The sequence below is a fragment of the Chinchilla lanigera genome, unplaced genomic scaffold (genome assembly GCF_000276665.1).
Source record: "Chinchilla lanigera isolate Chin_1 unplaced genomic scaffold, ChiLan1.0 scaffold00026, whole genome shotgun sequence".
NCBI lineage: Eukaryota > Metazoa > Chordata > Mammalia > Rodentia > Chinchillidae > Chinchilla > Chinchilla lanigera.
Window position 1 is genome coordinate 9,342,280 of NW_004955427.1, and position 26,506 is coordinate 9,368,785.

General features: G+C 37.5%; 1 protein-coding gene across 1 annotated transcript in view; it reads right to left on the reverse strand.

The window, feature by feature from the left end:
- The window catches only part of Myh15 (myosin, heavy chain 15), a 142,811-nt gene that overhangs the window by 84,564 nt on the left and 31,741 nt on the right, over positions 1-26,506 (reverse strand). The window contains exons 13-21 of the mRNA XM_013515043.1: positions 23,315-23,464; positions 22,689-22,859; positions 18,225-18,404; positions 16,972-17,104; positions 13,659-13,726; positions 12,755-12,842; positions 10,484-10,601; positions 9,484-9,607; positions 7,768-7,904 (exon numbers count right to left, since the gene is read on the reverse strand). Coding sequence (XP_013370497.1) covers positions 7,768-7,904; positions 9,484-9,607; positions 10,484-10,601; positions 12,755-12,842; positions 13,659-13,726; positions 16,972-17,104; positions 18,225-18,404; positions 22,689-22,859; positions 23,315-23,464 — 1,169 coding nt within the window. The remainder of the gene's footprint in view (positions 1-7,767; positions 7,905-9,483; positions 9,608-10,483; positions 10,602-12,754; positions 12,843-13,658; positions 13,727-16,971; positions 17,105-18,224; positions 18,405-22,688; positions 22,860-23,314; positions 23,465-26,506) is intronic.

The window sequence follows — 26,506 nt, forward strand, 5'->3', positions numbered from 1 at the left end:
CTGAAAATACAGGAAACAAAATCAAAACTAGACAAATAGGATGGCATACAAGAGAAGCTTCTGCACAGGAAAGGAAGCAGGGCAACAGAATGGGAAGACACCTGTGGAATAGGAGCACATGTTTGCAAATCACACGTGATAAGGATTCATCATCCAATATCTCTAAGGAACTCAAAAAATTCAATAAAATAAATAATTCTACTAAGTACAAAGGACCTTACACACATTTCCCAAAGAAGACATATAAATTGTCATCAGGTATATGAAAAGGTGCTCAGCATAACTAACCATCAGGTAATGAAAATGAAAAGCACGATGAAGTCTCAACTCACATGTGTAAGTGATGGTGAGTATGTGAGCAGAAGGGCTCCTTGTACACTCATGGTGGGAGTGTAAACTGGCATAAGCATAGCCACTACATAAAATAATCTGATGACTTTTTCAAAAATTAAACATAGAACTACCACATGATCCAGAAACCCAACTTCTGGTTATGTTTCCAAAGAAAATGAAATTAGTCTCCCAAATAAACTTCAGCACTATCATGTTCATTGCAATATTATTCACAAATAGGGAAAGATAGAGACAATTCATCCATCAGTAAGTAAGTAACAAAAAAGTGGTACGTGCACACATAGGGATATTATTCAGTCTTTTTAGAAGAAGAAAATATTATCATTTGCAACAAAATAAATGAACCTGTAAGATATTATAGTAAATGAAATAATCCAGGAACAGAAATCCCGTAACAAATGCTGAATGATCTTCTCATAGGAGTAGAGAGATAGTTTCAGGGGCCAGGGAGTGAAGGAAATGAGAAGACATTGGTCCAAGGGAACTAAGAATCACTTATGAGTAAGTTCTGGAGAGCTTAGGTATAGGGTGGTGACAACCATTATTGATACTGTACATATATTTGAATTTGCTAAGAGAGACAATCTTAACTGTTCCCAGCCCCCCACACACACACGCAGACATGCACACATGTGCACACGCACACACATGGTCATAAATTATCTTGATTGCAGTAATTATTTTGCAATGCATACATATTTCAAATATCAGGTCACATACCCAAAACATATAATTTTGTCAATTAAACCTCAAAAAAAGATAGAAACAGAAAAAAGAATAAACCCAAACCACGTGGAGGGAAGGAAAGAGTAAAGATCAGGTCAGAAATAAATGAACTAGAAAAAAGAAAGAATAAAAGGGAAGGGAGGAAGGGAGGAGAGGAGGGGAAAGTGGTTTATCAAATAAGATAAGTAAACCTGGAGCATGAATGACCAAGAGAAAGGACAGAAGGAACAAATCAGCAATGCTGGGGAACACACTCTAGGAATACAATAATTTAAGATAATGTTCTGGGACATAATTATATGTGTAGTACAGACTTGAGAATAGTAACATTAAATTAGAAATTTTTGAATAAAGGTAAAATTTTTTAAAAAAACACAAATGTAGCTAAAACAATTCAGTAAAAGACCCTCAAGTTTAGAACCATTAAATATTTACTTATTTATTCTTTTTGAGACAGTGTCTCACTCTGAAGTTCAGGCTGGCCTTGAGCTCACTTTATAGCCCAGCCTGGTCTCAAGTTTGCAATGATTCTCCTGCCTCAGCCTCCCGAGTGCTGGGACTACAGGCATGCGCCACCATGCCTGGCTTAGAACCATTAAATAGACTGAACCAAAACTGCAAGCTCTATCACAACACCACATCTAGATGGCTCTTTGGGCAAATTTACCAGAGAGTCAAGGACTGTGTTTCATGTTTTGAGGAGGAAATAAGAAGGGCAAGGCATGGGAGGGGGCTGCAACGACAGCCCCACTGGAGAGAGGAGGTGTTCCTGCCTCAGCTCCCCTCGCCTCCGGCTCTCCTTTCTGCTGGAATTCCCCAGGCTGCAGGAGTCAGCCGCTGAGGGTGTCTCTCCAGTGACTTCTAAACTAGAGTGCACAAACTTTGCAATATGCTATTTTAAAATTCCAAGCAGTTCTTGAACACATTACATTATTTATAAATTCTTGATTTGGAATAGAATAAGAAATATTTTTTCTAGTATGCACATAATGAAAACTTCCTACTTGATATTGTATAGTTTTTATTTTCTGGGAGATACACATTGATGAGCCATAGGTTTCTTTCTGACTTTCTTAGAAATAGTTTTTCAGTCAATTGTGATAGTATACAATTATTGTTAACAGTAAACTTAAATTATATGGCACCATAGGTACAGATTTTGTAATACTCTATTAAAATATCTATATAACACTTATTTTGCTATTCTTTAATGTTCATTATGGGTGCTGGTTGCAATTTCAGAGTTTGTTTTGGTGGTAGTTCTCGCATGCTACATTTACTAAATGAGTAGATTTTTCCCTCAGACTTCATAATATATTTTCAGGGAAAATAAAACTGTTTACTCTAAAAAGCTGGGCTGAAGAAACCTCACATAAAGAGCCGTGCCAGAGCATCTTTAGAAAGAAGAAATACAGTACTAGCTTACTGGATGATGAGTGATGTTTAACTTGAGTGGTGACAGCTTCTATCATTTAAACTTTATGAGAAAAATGTACCAAGTTTTTAACGATGGTAAACTAAAACCTCCTGCTGTCATTCAGAAAGCATTCAAAGCAGTCTAATTTCACAAATACAACTTTTAACACTATGAAGAGATTTAACTAACAATTTAAACTTGGCTTATGTTTCAATGCTTTTTGAAGTATATTCTTTTGCCTAAATTTCTGTGTCCAGGAGAAATAGAATGTTTTCTTCTTCTTAACTAATTTTATAACATATTTAATAGTACTACCAGCTTAGATATATAAATCACTTGTATATTTTGAATTATACAGCAGTTAAAAAGGTAGGCAAAATAGACCAAGTACTATAATATTTGCAGGTTATCCATATCTTTTAGAAGTCACAAAAGAAAACCAATTTATTGGCATATCTGCAACTCGTGTTTCAAGCAAAGTAAAGTGACAAGGAACTTAAGTAAAATAAAAACGTGTCTCAAGGTATTGCCCTAGAATTAATTGCAAAGCTGGTACTGAAGGTTTTTGATCAGCCCCTGAAATATTCTTTTTAATGGTAAGACTTGTCTTGATTATGTAAGGAAAAATATTCATTTTCATTTACCCTTCATGAACTTAATCCACATGACCGAACAATAAATATTAATATAATGAAAAATTCTGTTCATGTGTACATGTATTCCTGCACTTGGAACTATTTTTAACAGTTTTTATTGAAGCTATCCACAACAAGGTACATATACCTACTGCATTATATATGGTGGATTCGAATGATTTAAATGGTGGTTACCATTTTTTTTTTCTAGTATAGGTTATTTAAGCATTTCCACTATTGGAAAAAGATATAACTATTTTACACTGCATCTCATAAAAAGTTCTTTCCTGTTTTGTTATAAATTTTTTCTACTTAAATGGCTTCTAAAGTATGTTACATTTTGTAGTCTATTATGATTTGGATCAAAAACGTCCCTCAAAAGACTTCATCAGTCCACCTTGGGAAGCTGGTGATATCGTGGGACAAGAACCTCATCAGTGGATTCATCCTTGAGTTCATTCCTGAGTGCGCTTTTAGGAAGCCGGGTCTGGCTGGAAGAAACAGACCGCGGGAGGTGGGAGAGGTGCCTGGAAGGTGTCTCCTCTCTCCGCCCCACCTCTCCTTCCTGGCCGCCCTGGGCTGAGCTTCTGCCGAGTCCTTCCTCCCCGATGTGCGTGCCTTGGAGCCAACTGACTATGGACTAACACCTCAGAAAACCTGAGCCAAAATAAACCTTCGCTCCTTTAAGTTGCACGTATCGGGTGTCTTAATCCAGCAATGGAAGAGCTGATTAATACAGAGCCTGTTAAGAAATAGAATTAACTGTCTTAGGTTGTGCTACTATTATTGAGTTAAAAAGTGATTAAAAAGTAAAACAAGGCTGGGGATATAGCTCAGTGGCATAAGTGCCTGCCTGGCAAGCGTAAGCTCGTGCGTTTGATCGCCGGCACCACAAAAAAAAAAAAGTAAAACAAATTTAAAAATTAAATCCAGGAAACAAAATTGTTTAAAGTTAGTTTAACACAAATTTATAAGATTTTTTCTTTTTTTGAGTTTTCTTTAGATTTTTTTTCTTTAATGTAGATATTTTACTTGAATACAGAGAAAGCAGGGGATTCTTAAAGTACTTTTCAAGTAGAACTATCCTACTAAAACACTTGGTAAAACAAGAACATCTTTAAAGTTTATGAGAAATAAAATATACTTACTTTTGACTATATTGTTAGAAATATTTGTTTGCTCTAATAACTTTAAGCCAAGACAGTAGTCTTATGTTTTCGAGTTTCTCACCTATAAAGGCAGTAACTGCATGATCTGTTCTGATGCTCTTGAAACAAGTTGTTGATTATGTTGACCATAATTCTGTTTAAATTTGCCAGTGACATAATTTTGGGAATATAATTTCTGTAGTTGGTTGAATTATATGACACACAAAGCTGCTGCCAACCTCATGTGAAATAAATATTTTAGATAGTTGTACCAAAACTAAGACTCATTCATCTGGTCATCTAATTTATAAATTTTGAATAATACTCACTGAAATATGACACATTATGTTCCTAACTTATACTTCAATTTCAGTTTATGCTCTTTTCCATTTTCTTTTTGTTTTATTTATTTTTTTATTTTAAGGAGAATAAAAAATTTTTTAAAACATTAAAAACAATACAGAATTGCAGAACAAGATGATAGGAAATCAACAATGGTTGGTATATTGCATATTGTTGTCTTCAAAATAGTTGTTCAGATTACCAGATATAAGCATGCAAAATTAGGCAAAAAGAAAAAAAATTATGCATTAATGGCTCCTTTCATAAACCAATAGAAATCAGTAATACAATTATCTTAGCTATCCTTTTTTTTTTTCCCCTTCCTTCTTTCTTTCTGTTCTCCTTTCCCCCATTCCAGTTATTCTTTCCTTTTGAGCAGTTTCATTCCCTTTCACAATATCTACTTTTTGGGTTTTATTTACTTTTCCAGTTCCTTACACTAGGGAGACTACGATGTTTACATATGTGGGTCTGATTTATTTCACTTATAAGTATGGTCTCTGGTTGCATCCATTTCCTTATGAAAGCCTTGAGTTTATCGTTCTTTATAGCTGAGTAATTCTCATGCCTTATGATTGTCTTATGCAGTTTGTACATCAAATTCCAAGGATAACTTTTAATGCCAATGGAAAAAAAAGAAAACAGAAAACATTTTCCAATTTTTTTTCTAAAATCAGACAGCACAGAAGAAAAAAGAAAATTTCGGGAGTTTTGATGTAAAAACCTCATGATAACATTATGGCCACACTCATGAATGTGAAGCAGGCATATTTGTAAGAGCTAGGAATATAACAAAACACTTAACAACTTATAAAAAGCACGTGACTATTTCAATGGAGGCAAAGAAAAGAGAAAATATCATTTTATAAAAGAAATGAAATAGGAAACAAGGAGTTAGCTGTTTCACAAATAGAAAGGGGACCGGGAAAGGAAGGGAGAAGGGAGGGGAGAGAAGGGTGAGAAAAGAACTACAATGTGGGGTGCACACCAGTTCTCAGCAGGGACTATCATCATAATGTTCTGTTCACATGCAGTAATACGAATAAAAAACTGAGAAAGAGAAATAACAGCTTTCCTAGATGCCAGAAATACTATGGTTAATGAAACTTTAGAAGTCTAAAATACCAGAAGGTGGTAAGAATATGGAGCAGTATGAATCTCACACATTGCCGGAGAAAAGTAAATTGGCAAATATTTGGAGAATATCTCGCAAATCTGAAATTGTATTTAATTTAAAGCCAATTTACTAATCCACACCACTGGAGACCTGCCCTTCCAAGTGTATGCCTTTGACCAGCTGCAGTTCATGAACTGCTATCAAACAATTAAAGAGTTAGGCTGCCCTCAAGAAACTTACATATATGCATAGAATTGCAACCATGACATTAATTGGAACAGTAAAAATTGGAAATAATGTAAATTTCTTTCAGCTGGAAAACTGATAAATTATGGTAGGCACAACCAATGGAACTCTTCATAGCAGTTAAAGTACATCAGCCACACTGATGCACCTTAAAGGGTGGTACTGAGTATAAAAGACAAACTTCAGTGTAACAAATAATGAAAATTATTTACATCGAGACTAAAAACATGCAAAATCGTGCCATCATTTAAAGATATCTGAATATTGAGTGAAAATATGAGAACGTACTTTTTATCATCTGTACATGAAACATGGAACAGCGAAGACAAAAATCAGAGAGGGACAGGACTTAGACCAAGAAAAAATACACAGGGGCTTCAGCTACTGCAAGAAATGTTTGAAAAATTTGTCAGCAATTATGAAAAATGTTAAGAGCTGATATATGTTGATAGTTCCATGATTGTGCATTTTGAATTAAATGTGCATTATATATTTTCCGTGTTTGAAATATTTCACAAGCATTATATATGTGCATTATGTATTTTCCGTGTTTGAAATATTTCACAAGCTTTGAGTTTATGACTTCAAAAAATAGATCCTAATGGCCTCATTTTAGAGATGAAGGAAATGAGCTGTAAAGTAAAAGCTTTACCCAAGTTTATTCAACAGAAGCCATATTCTTTGATTCCCAAATTCCTGAACTGTATTAATCTATGTATGAGAGTCACATAACACCTTCAGGAGTATTTTCACTAATGTCTTTGATGATCTTCACCTTGTTGGGGCAAACAGAAAAATTAACAAACTATCAACTAAGCAGCCAATACCTGTAGACTTCCTCCCAGAAGATAAACAATTCTAAAGAAAATAACATAACCACTGCAGAATGCTTTGCTCACAGTTCTTTAGTTTGGAGATTTTGCTAGTTTGCTTTCCATAATTCCATTAAAGAATAGACAAAACTAAACCTAAACTTCCAAAGTAGTGACAACATTATACCTAAAAGCTCCCCACCTGAAATAAAGTAAGAAACTTATGATGACACACTACCAAAGGCCACAGCTTCTGACCTCAGGGGCATAATAAAGTGGTTAGAATACCTCCCCACTTTGAAACAGACTTCTCCCCAGACTTGATTATAGAATATGTATGCAAAGTGTTTGCTTTTCTATGAGAAAAATTTCATAATCAAGTAATAAGAGAATAACAATGGTTACTGCAGTGTACACCATTATCTTCAAAGTAGCTACTTAGGGTACAAGATATAAATCAAAAAGATTCATACAAAAAAGAAACAGATAACACAAATCTTTCTTTTCAATAAACTAAGGATAAACTAGTAGTATAAATGAAGCCAATTAGCATATAAACTGAAATATTTTTATTTAAAAATGGAATTTCTAGTTTGGGGAAATATTCAAATTTCTCCCTATTTCCTATTTATCTCTGATCTATTTTGTTTGTGTTTCTCAGATAAGAGAAACCATGCTCTGCTTTAAACCAAGTCATCACCTTCACAGATCCACACCTGTAGGTGAGAAACAATCCCTCCCAAAGGGCAGGTAGAGGCATGGGAATTATGATTATATTTGGCTGGATAAGGCAATAACACTCTTTGCACTCTGTCTTTTTCAGTGTGCCATGATTTAAAAAAAAGTATATAAGACAGCCTAAGCAAAGGAGGAGCTCTTTGTCAGCCTACTGTAAGGCAATGAGGTAAGGTTGCATTAGTTCAGACATCCATTCCTCCAGCAGTAGTGACAGAGGGTAGAGACACCATACCTTTCTTTGAGAACCTTCTGGAATTTGATCCGCATCAGTTTGCCCTGTGCTCTGGCTTGGAGTAAAGTGAAGACTCTGGACAGTCTCTCGTCTCTCTTTTCTTCCAATTGACTCAAAAAGCTAGCTCTTAAAAACACCTAAAAGCAGCAAGTCAGGTATTAGTTTCACTCATCCTAAGTATCATGCAAGTATTGGTTAAGTGTTTTGTGCTACTGAATTACTTGGGGGACAACAGTATCAATTCTTTTTCTTTCCTCAGGTTTTATTTAATGTGTAAAATCAGTGTCCTGGAAAATATGGTTTTCTAAATCTAAAATATGCAAAGGACATGTTATTTTATCTTGTGTTGGGTTGACTGGTTAATAACCTACCCTATCCTTCCTCTTATTTATTTCAAATGTCTAAATAATACAGTTTAAGTTTTAGGATGCACCTAGGCATGCATTGCTCCAAAGTGTCTGGAAGGGGTCCATGAGCTTGTTCTCCAAAGAGCCATAGCATCCATATCTCCAGGTAATGAGGGTAATGTTAAATCCTACAGACTATTCCTATTTTTTAACAACTCCTTAAGATTTTAAGCAAACAAGAAATATTTAAAAACTAGATCATGATGTGGTCCTTCTAATATAGTTTTCTGGCTTTGCTCTAGAAAAAAGTACCTTTGTCCTAGGCATCAAAGATGTGATATAACTTTTTTCAAAAGTAATTAATAACAACAAAGGTGAGAGGAGTGAGGATACTGGAGTCCATATATCATGGAACATGCAGAGAGCCTCCCCAAAGGTCCTTTACCAGCCCTGAGAGTAAGTTGTATCCCCTCGGTGTTTGCACAGCCTCCCCCCATATGCATAAGCCTAAGTGTGAATACGCCCTGGCTATATGTGCTTTATGACCCTCACTTGCTCCGTGTGAGTTCTGGCCCCAGTGAGTGGTATATAGCAAAAATAAGTAAACATATAAGGCACCATTACTGAAAATCACTGGAAATAACAAACAAAAACAGTGATTTCCAGGCACCCAAAATATGAGTCAAGTCACATTTTTATAAACAAATCACACAGAGCACTTTTTCTGTGATTTCTTCACTTTGGTTCCTCCTATTCATCTTCATCCATAGTGATATAGATGTCAGCAGGAATAGCCTGATGTTGACCACTGGGCAAGAGTACATCTATGAGAAGTTCCCCAAAATACATGAGTTTTTTAGATAAAGTAGAATTTAGAGAATCACGTTTAAAGTAATTTTGCTTTGGGTTATTTTTCTTTTTTTTTTTTTTTTTTTTTTTTGGATAGTTGGGTTGACTTTAAAGTCGTTAAATAATTCGGATAGTCTTCTAAAATTTATTCCCTAAAAGAGTACAATGGATGGATTAGTTTTCAATTGGTTAACTCCAGGAAGCTGGTTCCCATTTTTCTTGCCGTGATTTATATAAATTTCCTAGTACTATAAGGCTGACCCTGTATTTTTATATGTCACAAATCTGCTTAGATAAGTAATTGTAAAAAAATGTAAATGAAGTCAGACTGAGGCTTAAGAAGCATTGGATATTCTTTCTCAAACAGCACTGAAGTTTCTACTTTGAAATTATCTCCATTTATCCTATTTCTGGTCTTAAGATCTAAAGTATACCTTATATTATTATGCAAAGGTTCATGGCTATTTTAAGAGACACACTAGCTTTTCTCCAAATGCATTCCTTGAAATTTCTTATTTACCTTAGTGACTCCAAGTTGGTACTGGCCACGGTCTACCTCCAAGGAACCAAGCAGTTCTTCAGTGGCTTTTTTGTGACTCACAACCTCGCTCTCTGAAAAGATCCTTGGGTTCAAAATGCGGAACCTAATTTAAAATAGGATCAGGGGATCTCATGATTCAATGAAAATTAATCTGGACCAATAACGTGAAAGAGGATACAGATATGTACCTCTCCCACCAATACGTCTAATTTTCCCAAAATTCTTGCTAACAGGAATGCAAATGTAAGCAGTAAGCCCCGCTACTGGTGTAAGTGTTTGTACTTCTCATGTTGTTTTACAGATCAATTCCATTTAATTACTGCTCCATTAGAAATTGAGGGGTTGACAGGAAAAACACGGACAGGAAGGCAAGCCTAAGTATTTCTCCCATGTGGGTAAGGAAATTGAAGAGCAGAGACACAAAATTTCTTCTCCAAAATTTCTTCACACTAAGAGTGAGTTGGCAAAAAATAAGTGACTTTTAATTCCTAAACAGGTGTGCTTTAAACTCTACGCTTTGCTCAAGTTCATGAGTATGATTTACACTTTTAGAATTTGGAAAAGATGCAGCAAAGCTTCCTCCCCTGCCTCCTTCCACACACAGTGCCGCTTTCTCTCCTTTCACACCTTCCGAGGGAAGGGACAGCCTGCTTGGGTGGCAGCAACCATTAAGATATACAGCAGCTCAGAGATGCAATTAGGGCTCCTCATCTCTGTTCTGTCTATATTTCATCTATATGTGCATCTATTAGCCATTAATGGAGATTTAAGGATATTACAGTGGTGTACATATCAGACTTAAGGGAAAACCGTAGTAAAACTCAGTCACGATATAGCATTATATATTTCACCACCACCAAAACATATCGATTTGCAGTCTGAAGGACACTAACCAAACAGTGCATCCCCAAACACTGAGAAAGAAAGAAAATCAGAATGGAATGCTTCGGGCTTTTTGGCATCTAGAATGTATGTTTACCTTTGTTTAAAATCACCATACAGCATTCTGTTTGGAAAACCTTCACGGCTTATCCTAATCCCTTCCAAAACACCATTATACCGCAGCTGCTGTAGAACGAAGGCAGGGTCTATTATGCCTGAAAAAATGAATCACATTGAATCTGTGCCTCAAAACATTATCACCCCAGATTTTGTTCTAATTGCTCTCTCTTGAGTTAAAGAGTATTAGTGTGATTTACGTGCGCTTTCTGTGATAGGTTATAGGAGTTCATTTACTCCCAGTCTGATAGCAGTCACATAGCCACCCAACTATCCAAGAGCATCTAAATATAACTTACCAAAAATTTCTTTGTCAAGAAATTTTTGTCAAGCCCTCGAGCTCACAGTTAAATAAGACTGTATAAAGAAGTACTCCTGGATAAAAATGCTTACATATTTGCTGGTTTGTGAATGCTGGGATCATATCCATCTGCCACCCAGAAACGAAGTAGAGAGGGGAATAACATGAGAAGGAACTTATATACCCAGGTAGGGCGAATGGAACAAAAGGGGGCAACAAAAAGGTAGGGAAAACCCACAAAATTCTGTTTACAATTTTGCCTAGAAGAACCTGGCCACATCCTGGCCTGCATTCTCTGCTTATTATGTTGACATCCCTTCAGTTTTATTCCATAGTATAGGCAACCTTCTGTCACTTCTTTGTTCGTCAAAAAAAGCCCTTTTACAACTGTCAGCTGCAGTCTCTGATAGAATCTCTTGGAAAACCACCAGAGCAGCCGCTGTATCTGGCTTCCAGCAAGTCATCTGGAAGAATACAAGAAGTACAAAGGCCTGCTCTGCTACATCTAGCATCACAGAAATACGTTTAAGCCATCTGTACCTGCACTCTGATTCCTTTCATAGGCAGAAATAGATCACGCATAACAAGGGGGAAAAGTAGAGTCTTCAGACACCTTAAAATCAAACACGTTTATTTCCTTTAAATATGTATGAAGAATTGTCTTGATTAGATGATGAAGCTTTTTTTGAAAAACTATTGAAATTGAATTTGACTCAATGGAAGGTAACTAATAGGTACCAGAAGTGTTCCAAAGTAAAGGTAGACAATTAGATTCCTTACTAGATGAAGGCAGTGTCCCTAGATACATTCAGAAATCCAGCTGAGGGTTGGCAGGAACGTGGCTCAGTAGTAAAGTGCTTGCCTAGCAGGTCTGAAGCTCTAGGTTATTTCCCCAGACTAAAAAATTAGCAAATCCAGAAACCCAGATAACTGACAATAAATAGTGAGGCAAAAACATACACTCATGGATAAAAGTGAAATGTTCACAGTATAAAAATGGCAATCATTGCATCATTGTTTAGCATCACACTTTCTCAAAACAAGTCACTGGCAATCCAGCTTGGGTTCTTAGTTATAACAGGGTAATAAAATGCAGGACATACAAAGCTACAGAAGTGAGAATCAGCCATATCTGGCTTTGTACTCCAACCACTCCAAGGGTGGTTAGTGCTCTAAAGATTTCAGTGCTTGTTATATGTGCTTCTATGAGGCTGATACCTCTAACCAGGGCTCTATGGAGAATTCTCATTCCACAGAAGACTAGGAGTCTTCAAATCCATGATGTAAGGAAAGCAATCTATGTAGTTGATATCAGTAAAACATTGTTTTGAGAATTAACAGCAGATAAAATAAATTCACTACCACCTTCCTATCCCATCATCACTTTAACATCATTAATTCACCAAAAAACAATCTACTGCTCAGAATGCATAACTAAATGTGTAGGTTTTACCAGGGAAAGAGATGTCAGCACTGGGAAGGAAGACTAAGAGGAGCTCTTAACAGTCAGAAATGGACGAGAAGCCATCCTCATGGTAAATTCAGGTGACTCAGGCCAAATAGCATCCTTGTGCTGAAATATCTATCTCAACCGCCTACCTGGTTATTCAATCCCTTTTTACTGTGTTCTGCCCTTCTAAACACAGCATAGGATCTCATTCACATTTCAGCATCCAATTTAAGGAGAAATTTAAGCGTAAATATCAAGTTTCCTGTTATTACCCAATTGAGGCTGCTTTATGAAATCCTTCTGTATGTCCATTTGAATCTCAATTCAAAAGTAGCTTTGAGGCGGTTCCAAAGAGCTCACATTGAGTTTAATTTCATTTTCCTAACTGAAAATATATGCTTATAGAAAAGGAACCAGTGAATGGTTCATAAAATGACATTCAACATAGCTGAAATAAGATGCACTTTCTAGGGTGGAATAAAAACAAATCTAATTCTTACCTGGTATTTTGCTCACATTGGGCTTTATGCATCTCACAAAATGAGGTGCCGTTGATTTCAGCTTACTCATCAATTTATTGAGATTTTCCTAAAATGGAGACCATAATAAACCCCAAATCATTTTGCAATGTCACTAAAGTGTCTTATGAATGTATCTAAATCTCTTTACCTCATATCCAACCCATACACCAACAGTAGAAAGATGAATTCCACATTATCCCTTGTTTACCAAACAAACACTATTTCTTTCCTATGACAAGTCAATATTTATCTGACAGACATACCTCAACTGCAAACCACTTCCCCTGTTTTGAGTTTGATAGTGTTAAATTATGGCTAACCAATAAAATGGCTCAGAAAAAAATCATTTTTTGAGTTTTCTATTTGTAGAAAAACTTTATTTTAGGCCAGATTCTCTAAAAGCAGGGGATTCTGATTCAAAAGATGTATTTGGACAGTAAAGGAAGCACAGTGGGTAAAGGGACAAAAAAAAAAGCAATGGTGCTGACTCAGCTTGAATTTGATCCCTACATGACCTGAGAGTGCAAATGCACCAATTATACAACAGTTGCTCCCCTCTTGAGGCAAAGGGAGGGCCAAAGGTTGCAGAGCAGGGCAAGGAAGTAGCTTTGCTTCCCATCTGATCAAAGGCAATTCTGCACCTGGGAAATGTTATGAGCCAATGTTTACATCAGCTGAAAGATGGGTGCAGAACTGATGGAGAAAAGCTAGCTAGGGCACCAACAGTGTCCTCTAAAGTCTTGAATTAGTACCAATATAAACTTCAACTTTTCCACCTTGGATAACTTCAGATACCTTATTTTTATTTAGAAAGGTGAAATATCAAATAAGTAAGAATGATTGTACAACAGTTAATATAGAAACAGATACAATTGAAAATTACTTTATGAAGAGATGCAACCAATTGGAATGAAGATCCTTTCTTCTGTTTCTTCTCCCCAAACTGTAGAGCTTTAAACAATAAAAGAAGGTATTTTAAAAACTTCTTTTGTCACCATGGAAACATAAGTTCAAGAAAGTTCTGAAAACAATATGGCAATGTCTACTGAAGTCATCAAAAATATTTATATCTCACCACAAAATGTCTAGGGAATTTCTCCTTAAGGACATAATCAGATAATTGTGAAAAATACTCCTGAAGCATTAACTATTGATTGCAAAAAAAAAGTCATGAATAAAATTAATCAACAATGTCCATCAGTAGAAACTTCGTTAATTAAAACATAAGAAATGTTTATAGAAGGAAATACAGTGGCATAACATAATTCATAAACATAATTCTTTCCACAATTCTGGTCACAAACTGAACTGGACAGGAACTGAATCAATCAACTTTTACAATGATGCCATGGATCTATATAAATAATACAGACAAATTTCTAGAATTTATTTTACCAGAAAAGTAGATTATAAAACCTGTACTTTACTAATTATGATCCTGAGTGTGCACATAATTTTCAAGCCTGGCTGAGTTGAGGGTTACCGTAAACATAAAATAATCTGGAGAGACTTGTTAATAGTTAATAGCTGTTATTTCTCTATGTAAGATTATAGGTAATGTTTATGTTCCTCTTTTTAATTTTTCTATATTATCTGATATTTCTCACAATAATATTGCTTTCATGGTTTATTTAAAAAGTAAGCCTTCCTTTTTTATTTTTTTCCTTTAAGCAAAAGAAACCATGCTAAGTCAAACTGTCTTACAAACATTCATGCAGTGCTAACTAACTAAAATGTACAGCAACAAAGACAAAATCCATAGGAAATCTGGAGAAAATGAGCCAACTACTAACATGGGAAACTAAAAAGTGTCCTCTGGGCCTGCATAGCCATTGTGGGGAGGCAGATGTCATGACACCCAATCACTGGTGTCCTTCTGGAGGCCACAAGTGCTTTGTTTGACCTTTCTATACTTTAATCTTTTCCATAAATAAAAAGAAATAACAGTGCATTTTGTAATTTAAAAGAACAATACCTGAGGCTTAAAGCACTTGGTTTTCCTAGGAGAAAGTATGGGCTATCACAGGCAATTTAATGTTTAGATGAATGAAAACTTGGAGGCAAACAGCTATCTCCAACTATAGATTCAGGGATGGCTTAAAGAAAGAAATATCGAATAAAAAGGCATGAAGGCATTCTGGAAAATTCCCATCTAGTTCCTAAGACACAGCATACATCCTGAAGAGTTAAAAGACAATTTTCTTTCTATTCTCTGCCCAATTCACTCTTGAGCACTTATGATCAGAACATTACTCAACTGGGAGCCATAAAACTTGTGTGATTACTACATAACAGACTTCTCAGAGGCACGTTAGAAGATATGAAAGTCAGGTGAATGAACTCCCTGAAGATTAGCAGAGTTCAAACACAGCATTTCCACGTCTTACCTCCTCTTGTGCCAAGCCCAGAGGAGTTCAACAACACTTCTGAATTGTGTCCTCATGTGCTGAAGATTCTGGGAAGGGCTAATTTCTCTCTCCATTCCCTAACCATGTCAATCAGGAGTCCCAGATAATCCCACCAGGAACTGGGATTAACAGCACGCACAGTGTGAGGCAAAAAGGGGAGGGAGGACCTTAGGAAGTGAGTGTGCAGCCCTTTTTTAAAGAATACCTGAGGTACATGCCCTACTGCAGAGTGAATCTGAACACAGGTGATCAAGTTTTCATTTTTCCATAATTTTCATTCTCAAAGGAAAAAAGGAAACCCACAGGTACATGTGGAAATCCTTTGATTTGTTTTTAAACCCTTGTTTGGACCAAATAAAACATGTTGGAAGCCCAGGTAGTACTCAAATAGCTGTGAATTTGCGATCTTTGCTGTATAATAGAGAGCTTGCCTCTGTGGTTAACCCAGCTGGGAGGCTGGTGTTAGCGACTTAGGCTCAGTATCTTCAAATCCACTGAAAAATGATACAGAGATATATGTCGAATCCTAAATGCATGAATCCCAAAAGTGTCTATCTCTTTGTTCTCTTTGTTGTTGGAAGACGGGAGCATAGAATAGACCATAGATCAGGAAACAGAATTCTTGCTTTCTCTGTGGACTGTGCCACTTAGTAGATCTATAAAATTGGAGATGGCACTCTTAACTCATCCGTATTTGCTCCTGTAAGATAGGGACGAAGTCTCCTCGTATATAGCTGCATGGGTCATGCAAGGATAAATAAGATAAACTATCTAAAAGTACATTGTGTATGACAAAGTAGTTGACAAGATTAGTTGTTAAGTTGATCAGTAAATACCTAAGGAATTCCTCTTAAGTAGGCATTCCCCGCACTACAGAGATCGCAAATGAATATGGCAGATGAGTCAGTTATAGTCTCTGCCCTCAAGAAGCTTATACTAACCCCAGTGTGCAGAGCATTGTGAAGGAGCATTCCAAGTTACCTGGGGAATGTGTATTTAAAATACACACACATGCACACATATGCATGCACACACACCACACACACACCCCACACCACAAAGTTTGGCCTAAATCTGCCTCCATACCTTTTAAGTTTGGCTTGCAGCTTTCTCTGTACACAATGAACTGTAAGTTGATGTAAAAACAAACTGTATCCTACACATCAAACAAATAGGGAAGTCTTATGCAAACACCACCAGCAAGCTGTTCAAACTGTGTTCAAATCAAATCGATGTGACCTACAAGCAGCGAGGCTGTCTGTGTACCTTGCTCCCTTTCTCCACGTGCCATTTCCTTTGGGTAGAAAGGCAACCTGTTCATGTGGTGGATGAGAGTATTATAAACTGTTTTCCTCAACCAGATTTTTGCCTGCTTCTAGAATCATAAGCCAATTAAGATCTGTAAAACTAGTTTTGTTGCAGTTTTGTCATTTACCCTATGTACTTGGGAATTATTATTGCCCCCAAACTATACATTAAAACCTGGGTTTTTTGTTGTTGTTTTGTTTTGTTTTGTTTTGTTTTGTTGTCTCTTTTACCTAAGTCTAGAAAAAGGCAAAAGCAGGCCAGAAACGGACTCCTTGAAATTTGTCTCTCATAGTACACAGATGTCATTTTCCTGCAAAAACCACCAGCCTGAGAACAAAAAGCCTAATATTGGGGTGGTGGGATGCCTCAGACCACAGGAAGCAGAAACAGTATCACAGGAAAAGAGCAAGAATTTGTGTAAAACCTGAGGTATTAATGAGTTCCATTAGCAAGCTGAAAAATCAAGGAATATTGACTCACCGCTGTCAGCACCGATGTAATTTTCGAAAAGGCTCGCCAGGAATCTGTTGGAAGCTCTCTGAAACACAGCCACCACTGTTTCATTAAGAAGCTCTTTGTTCTTTTCAAGCCAGCCGCTGATGTTATAAGGCACCTTTGGAAAGGCATGCATTTCATAAAGAAGGAGAACGTATGTAAATTAACATAGGAAATTACGTGTGCCTGGAAAAAAAAACCCACAAAACGTGTCGGTTCTTCCATTTTAAACAAGTTTGAAGTAATTGTGCTGAATAATACTCCCGAAATCCATAGTGTCAACCAAAGAGATTTTGAAGCTTTCACTTTTATAGGGTGAAAAGAAAGGAAGAAACAAGAAGGGTGGAGGAAGGAAGTGTGGAAAGAGATGGGGTAACAGGAGAACAACAGAGAGAGGAAGAGGAGGAAAACGAAGAGAGAAGGAGGGAGGATTCAATGTGATTTCTTTAAAAACAATGGATCCCAGTAGTTCTTCAGGGCAGTAATTGATTAAATAACTTAACTGCCCCTGACACACAGTATGCACTGACAAACATTAGCAACTGTAATGGTATTTACTATGGAATCATTTTACTTAATATTCCTGGGTATCAAAGGAAAGAACTAAAAGTTTTTCCTCTTAGTTGACAGTTTCCTTCTAAGGCACAGTGGGCAGGTCATTTTTAAGCTGACATATTATTTTATCCTTTATCAATTTTCTTTCTCTTCCATGCACAACCACTGCCTAGAAGCAGAAAACACACACACACACACACACACACACACACACTCCCCACTGAAGAAATGAGAGATGATCAGGTCATTAAAATCTTTTGTTGGCCATGGTTTGGAGACCATTACTTCTCACTCAATCTTTCTCTTGAAAACAAAACAAAAACAAAACAAAACTCCTCAATATAAATATCAGTTGAAATAATTAATTCACACACTGAGTTAAAAAGATGAATAAAGGAAAAGCACGACTTTGATAGCGCTCCTGCCTTTCTGTTGCCATCCTGCTTCGAGATTGATGCCATCCAATTTCTAGACGCTTGATGTCTACGCAACGGGATGCTGTTATAGTATGGGTATTTCCTTTACTGACTCGTAAAAGGCTCACTATCTTTTGTCTGGAACTTCTCTGTATTTTGTTCATCTCTTCCTTTACTCTACATTTTACTTAAATATTATCTGAGGACTTTGGGTGCATTTGAAAGAACCAAGAAGACTCAAGTCTGGGGGTACAAGAGGTCACTTACCACTCCTGCATAATGGACAAGTTCGAAGTGAACTTCGTATTTCTCTTTCTTATCAAGCTTGGGCTTCTGGAAATAAACTGACTTTCCAAAATGGTTGTCAAAGAGTTTTGTCTTGAAAGTCATGTCTGTAGCCTTAGGAAACATACATTCCTCTTCGAGGATGCAGAGGAGGCCCATGGGCTGCTGGAGGAGCAGAACAGTGGCAGATTTTTATAAACACCAGAAAAGTTGTAGTAGAGGATCGGTATAAATTCTTTCTCAAGAACATGATGTGTAGCCAAAGAGAAGAAAGTCACGGGATCTAACCAGCCAGCTGCCCACTAACAAATACTCATTAAGTCCCTGCACTTTAATACTGACACTATTATCATACAGTTCAATAGCGACACCGTGTCGGCAGGGGCTGGTGATGTAGCAACAGGGTATGTACTGTTCTGAGTGTTTGCATTCTAGAGGACCAGAAAGATAATAGGCAAGTAAACAAAAAACTAGAAAGAAGAAATAGCTTAGTTTCCCATAAGTGAACTGAAAAAAAAATCACGCAAAGAGACAGAGAATGACCAGGGGCAGCTGTCATCTTTCTTAAGTCCCTCTTCCCCTTCCTGAGGTCACATAGAAATGACCAGTTCAAATGTTCACAGTTTTGATTTCCCGACTGTCCATCTCAGAACCCTCTTTGGCTCTCATTACTTTAAAATAAGACACATGTTAAAGCCCTTCATGATCTATCCCAGGCTTTCTTATTCTAGGGATTTCCTTCTTCACATTCTCTGCTTCAGCTAGACTGCCCAGACTCTCAGAACAAGTCCCTTGCTTTACTGTTTCCTCTTGCCTGTCTTCTCAGTCTGTTACCTTTTCACCTTTGCTGCTGAAATTTTATCCATTCCTTAAGATCCAGCCCAAATTTTATCCCCCTGCCTAAAGGCCTGCCTCGATGCCTACAGGGAGAGATGACTTCTGCTCTTTTGATTACTTTGGCCCCATTTTGTCTGTTCCTTTTATTGTATTTATAATGTATGTGATGATTTTTAAATGCATTTTAAATGTACGAGTCTTATAAATCCTTTATTTGGTTGGATACTTTCTAAAGGCAAAAACTGTTTATAGCACGTTTGCATTTTCTACAGTATTTATTTCAAACTTTTATACACAAAGTCTACACCACACTTGGCACCCAACCATACCTCCTCAGCCCTGAGGAGGGCGCTTTAATCCCTGTCAGCCTGTGCACCTATTCAGACATGCATCACATCCTCTTGTGGGAACTTAGGTCACCCCACCTTACTCCTACAACGAATCCTTCCTCCCATAGCCCCTGCTTATTAACTTTATTTTGAGTGCAACTCTCATGAGGCCCAGCATGGTACAGGGCATCTACCTCCCTGGGGATATGAGCGTGTATGGCTAATAAAATACTGATCTCATCTGTCTAGTGTTCGACGTCATACATTTAGCCATCCCCGCAACTGTGGAGCAGGAATCCTTCCCTCATTAATGGGGTGAAGAGGAAGCAGTTAAGACGAGTAGTGGCTAAACCAATTTAGGTGTTTAACAATGTAAGAAATAATAAAAGTTTCAGTTTTAATACATCTTTCTAATTACAGCATAAGTCCCTGGAGGGCGTAACGTGACAGAGTGATTTCTTTCTGGGCTTTGTGCTCCTCATAACCCTTCGTACCGTAGGCCCAGAGGTGACTAACGTGTACTTCTCAGCAAACCTCTACGTGATTTATGCGTGGACACCACTTGTTCAGATGCAAACGAGTTTCAGCTCTGGGACCTGGCTACTTTGCTTTTTGGCAGTAAACAAAAAGTGAGAATTGATGACAACAACAACAACAACAAAAAGCATGGAGTTTTGTGTTTAAAGAAAATACACACATGCATACAAGATACAGCTAGAGATTAATACAAGCCATTTTATATTAAACATTTCCAACACAGCACATCCAAAAAACTTTGCTTGGGAAGCAACAACATTTATTTAACGCTAAGATGCTACCAGGATTTAAACTATGTCAGAACTTTATTTGGAATATTTGATATCACACAAGGAAAATTCCAGCTATCTGATGGCTTATGGAAATAATCAAACTATTCAGGGCAATTCAGGCAAATAAGGGGAATAATATGATCCAGGAAGTAACATAGTTTGGACTCAAAGTCTAGTAAGATGATAAGTACTGAGGTGAATTTTCTCTTGAGGCTGATATAAAATTCTAAAATCTTATCCCAGTCCTCTAAAGGAATTTTTAAAAAACTGTCATTGGAAGAAGGATATAATCTTTCAAGGTTCCTACACTGAAGGAGAGACATATTTTTAGATGAATAATTTGGAGCATATTTATTAAGAACTAACAGGAATAATCTCTTTACCAATGCCTTGCATATAGTCATAAAGATATAATCTTACAGTAATACTTTAACATGTAAATTTTGACTCAAATTCTAAACAAACTAGAATATTTCAAATAAGCTAATCCTGGAACAGATTTGCTCACAGAAATATATAGAAAGAGGTCACTGTGAGCCTGAAGACCAAACTGACAATTAAATATGATAGGGGTTGGCAATTTAGCTCAGCGGCACAGCGCCTGCCTGGCAAGCGCAAGGTTGTGAGTTCGATTCCCGGTACCGGAAAAAAACAAACAATCAAAAAACAATTAAAGATGATATTAAAACATATTTTATTAACTCAGTATGATAAACTCTTTGTAAATTTTAAAATATAAAACATTTATGTGAGAAAATTCCTTTTCCTTATGCATACACAGAATATACATGCTTTAAGATATTTTATGCTTATGGATATCTTTTAGTTCTTCTGAATTTTAAAAATTTTCCATGACTCATTCTGTTGCAAGGACTAACTCTGATCATTAACATTAACTACAAGTTTTCTTCATAGAGCCCAAATCAATGGAATGGATTTTTTAAATAAAAAAATCTTTTCAAGAAAAGTTTTGCTATTCATTTATCTGATTTGAGTTTCTCTGAAAATGTTTCTAGGAAAAGAAAGACTTGCGTCTGCCTTCTACCATCTGGTCGTAATCTTTTCCCATTTTATTTATCAGTAGAAAATACAACAGGAAATTACAGCCTTTTGCTACTGTATTCTAACTAAGGGTGGCGTAAACACAGCAATAGCATTCAGATAAAGTGAAAAAAAAATCAGGAATGTTCCCAAACCTATCATTATCAGAACAGTCTCTATGTCTCAACTTTCTACACTAGAAAATAGCATTTTGGCATAGAGCAAGCAGATACCACACATTACCATGCCCAGAAGTTAAATCTGTCCTTCTGAGAACCTCCAGCTCTTTTCTTTTTAATCCAAAAACCACAACTTTTATAATGTCACAAAATGTTTACCAGATCATAGTAGGTTATTTATTATTGTTTTTAAATAGCTCATAGTGGGTTCATTATCATATGTTTTTTTCTTACCTTACCTTCCTCCCAGGAAGTTCACTCGCTAAAAAGTAAGTAGAAGTAATGGGATATTTATTTCTGTTAAGGATAGTAGTTAATTTAGACAAAGGTTTAGTTTCACCTAAAACTTAAAAAATAAAATTGATATGACACTCGTTGATAAAACTTGAAGCCTGCAGAGGGCAATGGCAGGTCAGCCCCTAGTCCCTTCCTGACCAGGCTGTGGAGAATAAAATGTGACACTTTAGCAAAAAAACTTGCAAAAGATGTAAGGCTTTAACTGTCCAGGCTTATCTCTATTATTCACTGCAATTTATGATTATAGCAAGAAATGCGGGGCAGTTTGTGGCGTCCTACCATGCTTGCTCCTGTACCTGAAGCTACAGGAAAAAAAAACCACACAGAACTCCTCCAGAAAACACCATGAATCTTTCCCAGAGCACAGGGAGGGATTTCAGAGTACAGCAACATCACTAAATTCAGAAATCTACATTGTAGCTAATTTATTAATAAGCCATGAAATATTGTCAAAAATTATTAAAGCTAACTGGCATTTGTCCAATTAAATGAATGAACTGTATCTGCGAGGTGGTGGCCTGGAGGATTTATGGCAGTCGTGTTTTTTGCATGCTAATTTGTCAGATTTCCTGAAGCCCCTCTGGATCTACTCATTCACCTTATGTTAACCAGGCAGGCCTTACAGAGCTCAGATTTTCAGCTCTGTGACTTTGCTAGTTAAGAGCGTAGCCATTTTTAATCTCATCAAATACCCTCATTCACAAATGGTGGAGGCTTTGCAAGCTGCAAATGTGCAGTGACAGTCTGCATTAGAGACGCTGGAATAGGGCGATCTATGTAAGAGCTTATCTAGGATGCCTGGTGCTGCCCACGCAGAGCATAAAGAGCAAGCCTGCAGGGCTTGCCTGCCCCATTTCCCGTTCCTGACAAAAGCTGATTCTTGATATGGGTTAACAAGGTACGCAGAGACAATGTTCCTTAAATGAAGATGGACAAGAAAACATCATGCATTACCTTCTCAATGAGATCTATGCAGCCTTGCAAATCCAGAGCGAAGTCAATGGGCACCCAGCCAATACCTTCTTTCCTGTATTCCTCTTGCTCCAGAATAAACATGTGCTGATTAAAGAACTGCTGTAGCTTTTCATTGGTAAAATTAATGCACAGTTGCTCAAGGCTATTACACTTCAAAGACATGAATATGTAGGAAGAAGAGATGAAAATAGAGGTTCACTTGCTAGAATACATATTGAAGATAAAAGCATAATCAAATCATATGATGCCAAATAGACCCAACCAGTAAAAAAAATCCAAATTAGTTTTGTGTCTCTTTCAGGTATATCTACAAACTAAAGATTATTGTGGTAAAATAACACATAATAGAATTATAATTCAGAATCACAAAATAGTTATTTACCTCTGCTCACCTTTAGGGCCGAATTAAGAAGTTAAGTTTTTAACATTAAGTATAGTAATAGCTATTACTATTAATATTACTTATAGCTCTTTTCTGACCAAAACAGCCCCTGGGTTTGGACTCAATGTTTTTTATAATGCTTTGATCTTATTTTTCCATGTTCAAGTCACATTTTCTAAACTCATAAATATGCATTGGCTTCATTCTTCCCACATGTACTTACTTCAAGGATTTCAAAACCAGTGATGTCAAGAATGCCAATGAAAAACTGCCTTGCCAGCTTGGCATCCAGAGCTCTGTTGATTCGAGCCACCAGCCACTCAAACATCCTTCCATAGATTGACTTGGACAGGGCACCAACAGCACACGTTGCCTAGGAATCACAGCGAAAATATTCCTTCATCTGAGAGTAGTGTTCATCTTAATCCCGAGCATTGTTGATAGACACCTTCTAGTTAAATCATGAAGCACTTATAGACCTGTGGGTCTAGCATTCTGAGTATAATGAAAGGGAAGAAAGAAGTAAGAGGGGAAAGGAGAGGAGAGAAAGAAAAACAGAAAAGAAAAGAAGGAAAAGGCAAGTCTAGGACAGAGTATTGAGCTAGTCTGCTGCTTTCCTAACAAAAGCATAGGTGACCAAAACTGTGTTCCTATCACTAAAGAACTAAATGGTCTGGGATCATGTGTGCTAATGTACTCTAACACTTTGCTATTCAAAATGTGGCCCTAAGTCCTAGGCCTGGGCATCTCCCGAGATCTATAAAAGATACAAAGGTTCGGCTAAAGTGCAGCACCAGACTCAGTGAATCAGACTAATCTGACATCAACCCCGGCTCGCTTCCATTGACAAAAACTTTTCTGAGTAAACTTTAATTAGGCTCCTCTGACCTAAGATTGACTTATCTTTGGCCCGCCTAATCCAGTTGCAGCAAAAATCCTGCTTTAGAGAGAATTGCTTTAGAGAAAATGTCTCCACTCTTGACAGGTGATTGTGTTCCCTATACCCCACCTTCCTGTATAAACTCTTAGCTTTCCATTAGAAGGAAACCCGGCAAGTCAGTTCAGAAAGAATTCCCCTTCCCCTAGTGTCTTCTCTTAGTACTTTTCCACCCAGTGTCCTCTCCCCTTTGCCTACGAATCCCCTTGTCTTCATTGTATTTGGACTTGAGTCCAATATCTCTTCTCTGTTCTAACACCTCTCTTGCAATTGTCCTGAATAAAACCTTCATTACCATTTTAACAAGTTCCAGAGTAATTCCTTTTCTTTGTCAGTGTGCACAGTAAGGTTCACAAAGCACTGCTATAGTAGACTAGAAGTCAGGGAATCCCTAGACCGTGGTCTGAGGCTCCTGCTGTTGCTGCTTATCAGCTGTATAACATTTGGCATGTGTTGCCCTGGGCTCCATCTCTTGACTATAATAGTTTCTAGTGCGGCCCTTACCGCCACAAATGGAGGATGTCTTTTGCCACACCAGCCTGACTCAGACACTCCTGCTGTCAAAGTAAGGGAGTGTGTCCCTTCCTTGGACGGCTGTGGCAAAGGCTCTCCCATAACCTATGGGGGAGCTCCAAACTCTAGCGCCTGAGCGATGCTACACAAATGCAGATCCTGCTTCCGTAGTTTAAAAGTGCTGTCCCACAGACTTCAAGTAGAAGTGATTTCCATCTGGACATTCTCCAAGCCTGGAAAGAGAATGTGCTCCGGAACGGGATACCTATCACATCCGTCCTCCCGCCAAGGAGAAGGCACGCAGCTGAGCGATTTGGTGGTGATTTAGTTGTGCATCACCTGCTGTCTGATCAGTTATCCGGAGCCATTGCCACAGAAAGCCATAAGCCAATGGCATGAGTTTTTTTAATTACAATTAGCGGCAAGAACATGCTGCACAAATAATTAGGTAGAGTTTCATCCCTTACAGTCAAAAGGATGGGGCTGGGGATTTAGCTCAGCGGCACAGCGCCTGCCTGGCAAGCGTGACGTTGTGAGTTCGATTCCCAGTACCGGAAAAAAACAAAAACAAACAAACAAACAAAAAACATACAGTCAAAAGGAAACTACTGTCCACAACAGTCAGTTTGCAATGTGAAAAGAACATGGCTACCTCACTCAAACTTTCGTTCCCTAAGTACTCAAGGGGCGGAGAAGAGCTGTTCGGTCAGTATGAGGAATCAGAAGAAAGACTGGAGACTTAGGCAGAGGGAGACACAGCCAGGTCAGTGTCTGCTGAGCAAATAATGAAACCCACAGACCAACAGACTCCCACTAAGCATCATTCTAATTCTTTTCATGACTTCCTGTCCAATGAAGGGGGAAGAAAGAGGCCACATTCATATTTTCACATCTTAGGAGCTGAAAGGACCCATTTTTTAGCTCTTTTTAAAATAACCTCACAGAAGACCGATTACTGCTGTTCATGGAAGAAACAACAGGAAGCAAAAAGGAAATAAAGCCAAGTTTGTAACCACTTTGATACTGACTTTCTCGCCTGTACCATGATAATAAAATATGCAGACTTTAAGGTTGTTATAAGAGATGCATTGAGACAGGCTGTAGGCTTCACAGCACACTTGGAATTGGTACTTGATGAATTCTGTTTGTTTGTTTGTTTGTTTTCCAGTACCGGGAATCAAGCTCATGACCTTGAGCCTGCCAGGCACGTGCTGCACCGCTGATGAAATCCCGTCCCCTGATGAATGTTATTTCCCCCTTTCCCACTCCTTTTGCCTTCATCATCAGATCGTCATCCTAAACCCAGTGCATACTAGCTGTGTCATCTTGAGACATTTCTCTTTTTAAGAGTTGCTGCCTTCAGCTGCAAAATAGAAATATTAATAAAACCGATTTCAAAGTCTTGCTTTTAAAATTGAATGAGGTAATCTACACACATCACTAGCACAGCATCCACAGCAAGTACTCCGTGAACGCTACTATCATCGTCATTAATCTCACAGACATAGCTGCAACCCTCCTGGGTTCCACTATAGAATCAAAGGAATAATAGACCCAAAGAAACTTAGGTGTCAATAATTAGGTTCACAACTTGGGAGAAGTGCATTTGGAAAGACAGAAGGCATTTTCTGGTTGTCCTAATGAGTAAGAACGCTTTTGGTGCTTAGTACAGGGCGGGGAGGATGTGAGGGGAGGCAGAAATGTCAGCTGTGTATCAAGTGTGGGACACTCTCTTTTTTTTGTTCTTTATGTAAAAAAATAAAAGAAGGAAAACATTAACAGACATCCAGTTACAAAATAGCATAAGAACAACACAAACAAAACAGTTACAGACAAAGTTGTAGGAAATTAACCACGGTTGTTGTATCACTTATTGGTATCTTCAAAGTGGTTTCTCAGGAAGACAAATAGAGACATACAAGATTGATCAAACAAGTAATCATTAACTGTTCCTTTCTGTAGAGC